Source organism: Misgurnus anguillicaudatus, chromosome 7 (assembly GCF_027580225.2).
Source record: "Misgurnus anguillicaudatus chromosome 7, ASM2758022v2, whole genome shotgun sequence".
Taxonomy (NCBI): domain Eukaryota; kingdom Metazoa; phylum Chordata; class Actinopteri; order Cypriniformes; family Cobitidae; genus Misgurnus; species Misgurnus anguillicaudatus.
Genome location: NC_073343.2, coordinates 22,437,062 through 22,449,795, shown reverse-complemented (window position 1 = coordinate 22,449,795; position 12,734 = coordinate 22,437,062). Strand labels below are relative to the sequence as shown.

The window sequence follows — 12,734 nt, the reverse complement described above, 5'->3', positions numbered from 1 at the left end:
TTGTCATTAAACCGTGATCATTCATCATGCGGGTCAGTTCTAATAAGTGATCTCGTTCCCTCAACAGACTCTACGGCTTCTACAAGGGAATCCTTCCCCCCATTTTGGCCGAGACCCCAAAGAGAGCAGTGAAGGTAACAGGAACCATGTCTGACTCCGAGCTCAAGCTCATCACTTAAAGCATGCGGGCTCTGATCTTTGCAACCTGGCCTGCCGAGTGTAAACATACACACAGACCACATGCGTATGTCCTCAACATACCAGCTCTAGCCAGAAGGATCAAAACCACTCATCTCCCCTCTGTGTTTGTCGTCATGCCACATGTGTTTGCTGTTGAGAACTCCCAATATTGACCTACATGGCCAGATATTGCTACTGGCCTCTCTTTAGTATCATGTATAAACAGTACATATATACACTCGGGAGATTACATGAGCGCTTGCCGTGGCTGATTTAAGGTTGTGTTGGCTTATGGGCGTTTACTGCTAATGTCTTATTTTTTAATTGTGTCTAATCTCAAAAACATGTGGAAGGAGTTTAATATGATTATTCGATTTTGGATTGGTAGACTCAACAGGCTTTAACGGTTTACCTTAACATTGATGATAAATGATATCCGTGAGTCAATTTAATGCTCCACATCTGTTGATCCAAACCTACTCAATAGATAGATACATTATATATTCCCTAACCTCCATCTGTCTTAGCCAATATCTAAAGGCTGCCGAGTTGAGCAAAGCATTAATGTAAAGATAGATATGGTGTCCTCCCATTAGTGTGTGTGTGTGTGTGTGTGTGTGTGTGTGTGTGTGTGCGAGTGCGAGTGCGAGTGCGTGCGTGTATGTGTGTGTGTTTATGTACTGTATGTATATGTATATGGGTGTATATATATATATATATATATATATATATATATATATATATATATATATATATATATATATATATATATATATATATATATATGTATATATGTATATGTATGTATGTATGTATGTATATGAATATATGGGTATTCAGGGTTTACAGCTAACACTCCCCAGATTGCAAATGCAAGTAAAATTGTCTTTGGCAAATAAATAAATACTCTGGCGAATGCTGTATTACCAACTGCAACATAATACATGGTTTATATCAAATCATAAGAACAATACTTAGACCCTCGCTGATGTAAGTACATGATTCAGATTAAAGACATGCATACAGCCAACTACAGAAAGCATCTGTCGTGACTCACGCACGTTACAACAACTTGTAGCCTATAGCAGAAACTTTTCTGAAACTTAATATTGCGATGCATATGTGGGAAATTCATCGTGTTTAGTGACCGAATCTAAAATGTGAGGATTAAAATCGAAGAAGGTCTTTGTAGTATATTCTGCAGTGACATATGCAATCATAATAATAATAACAATCATAATAATAATATCAATAATAATAATAATAATATCAATTATTATTATTATTATTATTATTGTTATTATTACATATATATTTATTTAAATTAAAATAATGCAAGATTCCGTTTTATGGACATGGACAAATATTTCTGGCCTTTAGGTTATCTTAATTCAACCACCATTAGCATGTGTGGCAGAACATAAATTTTGGATATTGTGTGTTTATATTTGAGTATTGTTGTGTTGACAGCTCTCATATAGTTCTCATTTACTACAACTGAGTTGTGTTTGCTCAGGGTGTGAGCTGTGTGTGTGTGTGTGTGTGTGTGTGTGTGTGTGTGTGTGTGTGTGTGTGTGTGCATACAGTGGGCTTCAGAGATGTCTGAGGCCACGTTGAATTTATGGGATTTACTTAATTTAAAAACAAAAGATTTGGAAAATCTTAAACCTGCCAAGTCATGACGTGAAATGAAGTACTATTTTAGATGCTGCACTATATCTGGGTCACTAATCAAATGTATGCAAATTTATGACACTCACCATGCTAACTTATTTGTACAGATGGCTAGATTTACAAGATAATCTTACGAACCCTTTCAAATCATACTCATCAGGTTTTCATCACTAACCTTGTGGTGTCCATGCCAGCTGAAGTACATGCTGGCATTTAAAGGGGACATATCATGAAAATCAGACATTTTTCAAGTCCTATAATTGGGTCCCCGGTGCTTCTATCAACCTAGAAAATGTGAAAAAGATCAACCCAGTAAACCAATTGGTAAACCATTCTCTGCAAGCATGTGAAAAATAGGTTATTGAAATTTGGCTTCCCTTGTGATGTCAGAAGGGGATAATACCGCCCTTTAATCTGCACTATCCAACCACGGCACTGCCAGTGCAGAGATCAACTCATTTGCATGGTATTTTGAGCTAGAACTTCACATATGTACTCTGGGGACACCTCTTTTAAAAAGTCTTGTGAAGTGTCCCCTTTAAGCTTATCATTTGACCTTACCCAGTCAATATTAACACAGAATGTTCTTTACATTATGTTTTTATGTAGGAACCAGTAAAAAAATGGCATTAGCTGGGTTTTCACAGGCACAGGTCACATATAGAGGCCTCCTCACTACTGCTATCACACTGTTGGACCCAATGTGTATACAGTCTGGTCTGAAAACATGTGTTTACAGTTTGTGTTGTTTTTTACAGTTCTTCACCTTCGAGCAGTACAAGAAGCTCTTGAGTTTTACTCCGTTATCACCAGGCATGGTGAGTCATCTGATACTAGCTAGATGCATACACAGAGTCATAGATATCATGCACATAATCACTTTCACAGTCGAACGCGGCACTCTCCTCATTACACGGCATACAGGAACTAGGTGTAATCGAGACAAACGCTGCTCGGCGAAGCGTGTGAGACATAGCCCATTACTTTGACAGCGTTCTATCAGCGTGCAGCAAGCTTGACGGATGTCCTCTGACAGATGACACGTCGAGCATCCACAGCCTTTTTGTGCAACCAGAAGCAGAGGAATATTCACCCAATCAATCAATCCCTCCTGTCTCCGCCCACCTTAACTAGACATGTCAATCTGTGCCATGCCCGGGGCATTGGACAGAGTGATGTATGGAGCGTGTGAGGCCGGAAGGTTGAATGAGATCATGTACCTGGGAATTAGCGAATTAAAGACTGTGATTAAGCCGTCCCCCCGCCTCCCTCCGAAGCAGATATGATCGATGAAGACGTGCAATAATAGGACAAATAAAAAATGAAAGAGTATAAGTAAGCTTTGTAAATACGCTTGCAGGCCCGTTCGAGAAGATTTCACTGTTTAAACTGGAACAATCCAGCATGGAGTAATGAGACTCGCACGCTGTCTTCCAGCATATTCACAAGCTTTTATACACCGGCTGAGCATACACACGCATAAAAGGCAATCGGGAGCGCAAGTTTTTCGGAGGGTTTTAGTCGAATGCGTGGGTGTGTGCTAACCCCAGCTCACCTTATGCAAACATACTCAAAGATCTCCTTTTGTCACCCATCAAGTAGGCCTGAATCCTGCTGACATGTATGTCAAGTGCTTGGAATAGGCATCACAAATCATAGGAGAGATGCCAACCACGCGCTTTAGTCAGTCGATGAAAACTTAAACTCCGGCGCTGATATGTTGGTTTTGAAAAATTGTACCCGGTTACAAAGTACAGTTTAGCTCCTGTTGCGACATACAAAGTGATTCATCTTTGTCTCGGGCCATTCTGTCTGAGCCGGATCATCCATCTTTGATTCCTGTCTGCGTTTCCTTTCTATACCCTCCAAATGATTGACACTCGCAGTTTCAATTATTTGCGAATTGCAGTCGAGCTTTCCGTCTGGCCAAACACGTTTCTCAAAGGAAAAGCGTCACAGACGCATTGTTCCTTGGCTTATGGGATTTGTGTGACATACCTTCAATGTCGAGTGGTCGTGTAAGAAATAAAATCTGTTCTGAATTAAACACAAAACGGTTTCTTTATTGTCTTTGTCTATTGTTTTAATAGAAACTTTCTGTCTTTCTCGTTGTCATGTGGCGTCACGTTCCCTCGTAATGTAATTCTGTCTGCCTCGATGTGCTAGGCTCTCTCTGTGGCTGGCCTGGGGTCAGGACTAACCGAGGCACTGGTTGTAAATCCATTTGAAGTAGTGAAAGTGAGCCTACAGGCCAACAGGGATTCGTTCAAAGTGGTAAGAGACTGCAGCTGTTTAATTGTCATCTTGATTTTGAAAGCTTGTTTGTGCATTTGTGATATCACAAAATGTCTTTCTCATTTTTAGATTTTATAGCTCTCTTCATTTTTTTTTCATGCAGCAACCCTCTACATTTGCTCAAGCTCGAAGTATTATAAACGCAGATGGCTTTGGACTCCGTGGGCTTAATAAGGGCCTCACCTCCACTCTGGGGCGACACGGTGTCTTCAACATGATATATTTCGGTTTCTACTTTAATGTTAAAGACGCAATCCCTGCCAGTCAGGTAAACATACAAGGGAAACTTTGTTTTTGTGTTTCTCTCAGAGGTGGCTAGTGACTGCTCATCAGAGGGGCACAAATTCAAAATAAGTCAGAGTGTCATGTGTGTTGCTTGTGTTTTCAATATATGTGCGTCATGTGAACCATGTGCATTACTTGTTTTGTTTAAAATAGGTGCCTGCTGCACATGCGTCAAAACCGTTTATGATAAAAGAGACGTTCACGTTCACAAAATACATGCAAGACACTCCCTTAACAGTAAACTCTGATTACTAGGGATGTAATGATTAATCGTGCAAATGCGCGTTTTCGCAATGAATTACGGTGAAATCCCGGCACATCCGAACGCCAGGGGGCGCTCTAATGCAGAAACTCCCTTTGTGCCACAGAAAAACAAACGCTATTCTAGGAAATGTCTACAGGAATATTTATATTGCTGTTCTTCAAATTGTTTCAGGTATTTTCATGATAATAAAGAATATTTTGAATAGTTTTTATTTAACAATTCTTTTTTAAATGCACGTTATAAACGACTCCGACTCATAATGATTTTCGATTGATAAGGACTTCCTACTGACCAAATGCCGTATTACACGCACAAGCTGTGCATGAAACAAAGAATCGCAGCTTTGCGATTCAGAATCGATTTCAGACAGGCATTTTTAATGAGACACGCGATTTAATCGTTGCATCCCTACTGATTACGTTTGAGATTATGCAAGTATCTGGCAAACGCGAGCGTCTCTTTTATCATAAACCCTTTAGACGCGTCTGCAGCAGGCACTTATTTTGACAAGACACGTGATGCAATTAGGATTGCTCGACGCACAGAACACATATTTTTAAATTACGAACAACACACATGACGGCTGCATACATGTTGTGATGAACTTCGCATCGAGCGCCCTCGAAAAAAAAGTCACCGGCCACCACTGGTTTCTCTTATGCTTGTAAGAAATAATTCATACAGCCCTGCATTTACCTGTATTTATTTATTTAGTATGTAAAATATAGTATATTTTCAATTGGTGTAAACCATGTGCATCACGTGTTTTGTCAAAATAAGTGCCTGCTGCACACGCGATAAAAAAATGTATGATTAAAGAGATGCTCAAAAAATAAACGCAAGACACTCCTTTAACAGTAAACTCTGATTACGCATGAGATTATGCGAATATCTTGCAAACGCAAGCGTCTCTTTTATCATAAACCCTTTAGAAGCGTCTGCAGCAGGCACTTATTTTGACAAGACATGTGATGCACATGCACATAGGATCGCTTGATACACATATTTTGAAATTACGAACCACACACATGACGGGCTACATACATGTTGTAACAAACTTCGCATCGAGCGCCCTCGAAAAAAGAAGTCACCGGCCGCCACTAGTTTCTCTTATACTTGTAAGAAATAATTCATACAGCCCTGTATTTACCTGTATTTATTTCTTTAGTATGTAAAATATAGTATATGTCAACCCCTGTACAGATGTTCAATTGATGTAATAATGGCCATTTTGTATAATGTTTTCATGTGGAATGTCATGTAAATCTCGAGCTAATATATTGCCATAATATATATTATTATAGTGATGACAGAATTAGCTTTGAGGATCAGTTAAGCACATTCAAAGAGAGAGGGACAGAGAGAGAGAGAGAGAGGGAGAGAGAGGAGCTGCTAAGATAAACCTCGCTAATACCTTCCCTGTTTGCTCTCCATCACATCCTCAAAGGTTCAGATTACACATCCGGCAGGGCTCAACTCCCAAACAAAAGTTAATTTTGTTTAATGGAAACGTTACCATACGCCTGCTCCACATGTATAAAGCGGAGCATTAGATTTACTCAAATGAACTAATTGGAAGCAGACTGAGGTATTTGTTGGGGGGAGAATTACAGTTGAAGTCCTACCGAAATTGCCATTCCTCCTTCATCTGGTGCTAAGATCATCATTGCCCAAGAACATCAAACCTCCAGTGATCAATCACGTGAAAGGCCAGAGCTGACCGAGCTTGATTTGACTGTCCGTTTTGGGGGGAGAGCTTGTCTTTGCGGTTTTAGGTGGAGCATCTCATTTTCTCCAGTGTTTTCAAAGCAGCCGTCATTTTATGGGGATTAAAATCCATCTTGATCTTAATGAACCAATGATGCTTCTCCATTGGTAACAAGTCATTAATCTTCAAATACCCCATTTTTGTCTTGGGCGCACTTCTCTACTGTAGTGGTGTTAAAAAGAGCATTTGGTATGCCAAAAGTCTATGAGCTTTGCAGAACACTGTTATAATATAACAAAATACTGTAACTTTAAGGTTTAGCTGTTGATGTTGCATGTCATTCAGGGTGTCCATTGCTCTCAGTGAGGCATCAGTCATTTGTAAAAAATATCCTGGCCAATTAGATTTCAGAGCAGCGCCGACTCAGGCTTCTTTTTGTACAGTAATACCCCAGTGTCGTCGCAGTCCAATTACCCAAATTGCCCCCATATGCCTCCCAGTCTGCCTGCATGAACTCTGTTTATAAATCCTCTCCCGAAGTTTGCCCTCTGTCATGTGACCCGGTTCAGCCAATTGTTGAGCATTGCTCTTCTCATGAAACGCTAATCCGTACCTCGCTACCATAAAATGATTGTAGCTTTAATTCTAGCTTTGTAATCTTATCCCCCTCACTCGGAGTCTCCTTTACCTCCCTCTCTCTTGCTTTCTTATCTTCATTTCCATATTTCTCCATGTTTGCTTATTTATCATCTTCAGTTGTGTTATCTTTTGACTATTCTGGGTCTGTTGTTTAATAGTTTATAAGGGATAACATACAATCAATCTGAGTTAAAAAAAATGTTTAGTGCTGGGCAAAGATTAACAGCGATTAATCGCATACAAAATAAAAGTGATTTTTTTTTTGCAAAAGATAGGAGTGTGTGATGTGTATTATTATGTATATATAAATGCACACAAACACATTCATGTATGTATTTAAGAAACATTTACGTGTGCGTGTGCGTGTGTGTGTGTGTGTGTGTGTGTGTGTGTGTGTGTGTGTGTGTGTGTGTGTGTGTGTGTGTGTGTGTGTGTGTGTGTGTGTGTGTGTGTGTGTGTGTTTATTTATTTATTTATTTACAAAAATGGATATATAAATAAAAAATGTTCTGACATGTATACATGTGTCTGTGCTTAAATATACATAATTATTACACACAGCACAGACACATATATTATGCAAAATTGCACTTTTATTTTGTATGCGCAGCATACTTTGCCCAGCACTAATTTTTCTATATTTTCACAATTGTGTATTTTGTATATGTTCAGCAAGCATTAAAGTATTGTGTGGGTTGGTGACTGATGGTTTCATAAACAAACTCACAAGTTAACTCCCATTTTATGTATTATTTCTCCCTCTCCCTTTCTCTCAGGACCCTCGACTGGAGTTCATGAGGAAGTTTGCTATCGGTTTAGTTTCGGGTACCGTGTCGTCCTGCGTGAACATTCCGTTTGATGTAGCTAAAAGTCGTATCCAGGGTCCACAGCCTGTTCCGGGGCAGATCAAATACCGCACTTGCTTTCAGACCATGAGCGTTGTGTACCGTGAGGAGGGGTAAGTGCAGAGTCTACACCGTCCATACCATAACAGCTACAAGTGTCAAAATATAACTCGACAAGAGGTTCACCTACAAGAAAAGTGACATAACATTTGATGTTTACACTTTACCCATGGGGGACAAGAGGGCAGGTTTTGACAACCAACATTTTAAAGCTTCTTAATCCCTGGTAGTTATATTGTCTCCTGTTAGGAAGTATTTCATGTAGGAATTAAACAAAACAAACAAAGCAATACTAGCTCGGTTTTTACTACTTCTTTTGTGCAGATATAAACTTCATTTTTATTGATACCGGATCTGGATCCACGTGGGGGATATTTTGATATTCGCTTAATGTATTTCTTTGAGGAACATGGTTTCTGTGGTTCTGTTAATAGCAACATTTACCAACACTTTAATTATGACCAATTGGAAACTTTTTTCTCAAACGGGAATTTCAATGAGGTTGTGACATTCCTGGCTGGTGATCTAGTATGTTTCATGCACGCGTGCAATAATGTAAACACTGTTGATTTAAAAGCAGTGTTAAAAACACTTTTGTTTCTTTATCTTTTGACAAAAATGTCCTCTAAATTTTGAGAATATTTTATCATGTAATTTATTTATTTAAGTCCATTTGGCTCTGATATAAAATGGCATATCATAGTACATTTTAGTTCATTAATACATTTAACAGAGAGTTTTACCCGAATGCCCCACGTACAGCATTCAATCTAAAAATGTTTTTTTGCAACCCATAACATTTGTGTTGCTGGTGCAGTGCTCTACCCAGTTGAGCTAGAGGAACATTAGCTGCGTTTCCATTAGAGATTTATCCAAAACGTATGCGATATTTTCTAAATGTTAATAAAAAACTTTTGTGAAATGACAGCGTTTCCACTAACAGTGTTGGGGAAAGTTACTTTTAAAAGTAATGCATTACTCCCCAAAAAAGTAACTAATTGCGTTACTTAGTTACTTTTCATGGAAAGTAATCCTTACGTTACTTTTAAGTTACTTTTTCTTACTTGGCTGAGGCTTGATCTCTTTCAGGCCTTGCAGGTGTTTTTTATGATCGCGAAAATGTTAAGCTCTGGCCTGCCATCTCCGTTTCTGACTCAAACTGTTCCCGCTCCGGTGCACAAATTGCGTAATTCTACGTAAATATGTTCAGTTTAATTCAGTATATTATTTTATTTTTAAATGTAATTAATAAAATTGAAAAGTAACTTGCATTACTTTTTTAAAAAAGTAACTCAAATATTAATGTGTACATTTCTAAAGTAATCCGTTACTTCAGAAAAGTAATATTATTACATAATGCGCGTTACTTGAAATGCGGTACCCCCAACACTGCTGATGATATGCAACTAAAACAGTATTTCTCTTGTGATAAGTCATTCGAAACATCACATCGACTGATGTTGGTAGGTTTACTAATATCTCATCCACCGCACTAGCCATTATTTTTAACAGAAGGAGAAGTAGGAGTATTATCCAAACATTAATGCCAAGGAAGCACCTTATACTTAGGAGTGGCAGGTATGAGGTGTTTCTTGGAGGTAATAGTACGTTATTTTAAGTTAAAAGAGATGTAGGAGTGTTATCCAAACATTATTGGCGAGGAAACCCTCTTATACTTGGTAGCAGACAAGTATGATGTGTTTCTGGGAGGTTTTAGAAATACACCTTTTCCGAATTGCCTGAAAAACCACCTCATGCAAGTGCATGTGATATATTGGAGTTTTTGCGATATTGACGTGTTCCCATTGGCCGTATTTTAAATTCGCAATTTGCGCAATTTGAAATGTAATGGAAACGCAGCTATTAGTAGTAGTAATATTGATAATATTGGGCAAAATAAAATAATAAAACTTGTAATTGTAAACAAGTAATTGTACTGTAAAATTAAACAAACTATGACCAACTATGAAGATTTTGAACAAAACATTTAAACATTAATTTCAACTCATGAAAACATTAGCTTCTGAAACAATAGCATGTAATAGGTGTACCAAAGTATAAGTATAACTTTGTGATGAACTTACTTTCAGAAGCATTATTAGCATGTTATTTTCATCAATGTTTTAATTACAGACTATTATATATGTTTTGCATCTCATATATCATTTGATCAGATCAAAAATATGAGTTGTTGTTGAACGCAGACTCTGATATTCCCTATTGCCTCCCTCTCTATTTAAATTGACAGGCCTCATGGGAAGCTGTAAGAGAGAATCAGAAGTTTTACAACTCTTCGGGGTCTTGATTGGCTGCATTCGCTCTGTACAAAGAGAGCGGCGACTCGTTTGTTATTTGGGGCAGGGAACTAAGGCCTGATCTTAGGTTAGAGGGAGAGACACTGAAGCTGTTTTAGGTTTAGGGGTGCCGTGAGGGTCCCCCATCCTGTCCAGGCCTCTAACACGACACAGTCCTGACTAATTAGTGGTCCCTATGGGAGACGTTGTTAAGCAGGTCCTAACGAGACGCACGGCGCTCAGCGGCTCCATCTAATCAGACAGCGGGGCATAAAGGAAGTGGCTCAAGCCTTATTAACACCAGCAGAAGCAGAGGACACGAGCCGCGACAGGCCAGATATCAGCTTGAATGCATTAGGGCAGGTACGCAACAAGGCTAGCTATTAGGCCCTATACCTGTTTCAGCATCACACCCTGAGAGGGAGAGAGAGAACGAGAAAATTTAGTACCGTAAAGGAATAAATCACCCACTTTAAAACATTTTGTCACTATTTACATCCCTATGTGACTTTTTATCTTCTTTGGAACACAGAAGGAATAATGCTTACATCAAACTGTCAAGGCAAAAAGGCCAAAAATGGTGCGAAAGAATCAGTCTAGTTAACTCATAAACAGATTTATTTTCTAAACATTGATTGCAAGACACATGTACCAGTAGTGATTAGTGGTATGGTGTTATTGACAACTAATTTCTTTATTTATATATTTCTTCTATTTATTTTTAAACAGATATCTTGCTTTATACAAAGGACTGATTCCCAAGATAATGAGACTTGGACCAGGTAAGATACGTGCAAAATCTTATTACACTGACATAAATAATGACTAATAAAAGGAAGTAAACTGATTGAGATGTGTACTTTCTGATTCAGGAGGTGCAGTCATGCTGCTTGTTTATGAATATGTGTCTGCGTGGCTACAGAAGAACTGGTGATGATCTTCACATCACTGTCAGTAGTTCCCCAAGGGTCTGTACTCAACCCTCCCCATGTTTTATGTAAAACACATAACCCTTCCCCAATAATCACATCATCTTTCAGATTTCAACATCAGTTACATTTCCGCCAACATGTGACAATATCCACTGCGGTTTTCTCACTTAACATCAATTTTCAGTGGCGTTCAGGCATGAATAATTATGTAGACTTTCCACCAATGCTGCTTTTCAACAGCACAATCACCTTCCTGGATCTGTTACGTTTCATGTTTATATTTGACAGAACCAAGAGAGATTTCAGAGCTACCAGTCCACATGCCTTCATACTTAACAGCAACACTCCACACCCAAACGGATTACATTTACCAACACAAAATAGAGGAAAAAGATTCACCATGTTGTTTTTAACATAAACCCATGGCTTTATTTCTCATTTCCTTTCAAACACAGTAAATTAAGGGACGCATTTACAGTATGTTTAGATAGACACTTTACTGTCTACTTCACTTCACTTAGACTTTTACTGTATTAAACGGGTAAAAAAAACGTTCATTGGTAAGACTGGAGTATCTGATATGCTTGATGTCTCACAACAATAGATTTAAGCTACCCAGTCTCACAGGGTTTTGTGATATAGTCTGGTATTTTTTTTATTATTTTTTCGTGATATTGTCACGAATTTCCGTGTTTTTTTTTTGTGATCGTATGGCGAATTCCTGTTTTCGTGTGATTATCACGTATTGGTTACTCAACTGCTTTATTATCACAAATTTCCGTGTTTTTTCGTGATCGTATTACGTATTCCTGTTTTCGTGTGATTATCACGTATTGGTTACTCAACTGCTTTATTATCACAAATTTCCGTGTTTTTTCGTGATCGGATACGAATTCCTGTTTTCTTGTGATTACCACGTATTGGTTACTCAACTGCTCTTTTCTATTTATAAACCATTGTCGCTTCGGTTTAGGGTTAGATTTGGTGCTTGCATTAGAATGTCACTTTATACATTGGTTTATACTATTTTTCTGATTTAATTTTTATATGTCGCCTGGCGTTAGGGTTAGAGTTGGGTTTGGGTAGGGATGTCATTTTATGTAAATCTAGCCCTAAACCAAAGCGACAATGGTAAGAAAATAGGACAAACAGTTGAGTGACCAATGCGTGATAATCGCACGAGGACAGGAATTCGTTATGCGATCACAGAAAGAAGCGCGGAAATTCGTGATAATGTCACGAAAAAAGAATGGAAAGAATTACGTTTCTATGTAGCGAAATTTCGTGAGACTGGGCTGGATTTTACAGTGTTGAAGGTGTTGCAAATTCTTTTGCACTTCCGTTTAGTCTGAAATTATTTATTGGTTTATAAATTTCACTTAAATATTTAAGTTTAATCAACTTGGATTAACTAGTCATTGTACTGACTAGTGATGAGTTGCTGTAAGTTATAAAATAAAGTTGACATAACTAATTTAGCAAATTCAACTTAATTTTTTGTTTAATTTGCATCAACTTATCACTTGTCAGGATAGTTGAATGACTCCTAGTTGATTA

At 38.2% G+C, this 12,734-nt stretch overlaps 1 protein-coding gene across 2 annotated transcripts in view; it reads left to right on the top strand.

The window, feature by feature from the left end:
• The window catches only part of LOC129417592 (mitochondrial 2-oxodicarboxylate carrier), a 149,680-nt gene that overhangs the window by 120,518 nt on the left and 16,428 nt on the right, over nt 1-12,734 (top strand). The window contains exons 5-11 of one of the 2 annotated variants that reach the window (XM_055172408.2): nt 68-134; nt 2,613-2,672; nt 4,021-4,128; nt 4,253-4,417; nt 7,823-8,004; nt 10,975-11,027; nt 11,118-11,213. In XM_055172408.2, the coding sequence (XP_055028383.1) occupies nt 68-134; nt 2,613-2,672; nt 4,021-4,128; nt 4,253-4,417; nt 7,823-8,004; nt 10,975-11,027; nt 11,118-11,179 (697 nt within the window). In that variant the 3' untranslated portion in view covers nt 11,180-11,213. Of the gene's footprint in view, nt 1-67; nt 135-2,612; nt 2,673-4,020; nt 4,129-4,252; nt 4,418-7,822; nt 8,005-10,974; nt 11,028-11,117; nt 11,834-12,734 lie in introns of those variants that run through there. The other variant, XM_055172407.2, reaches the window with a different exon arrangement.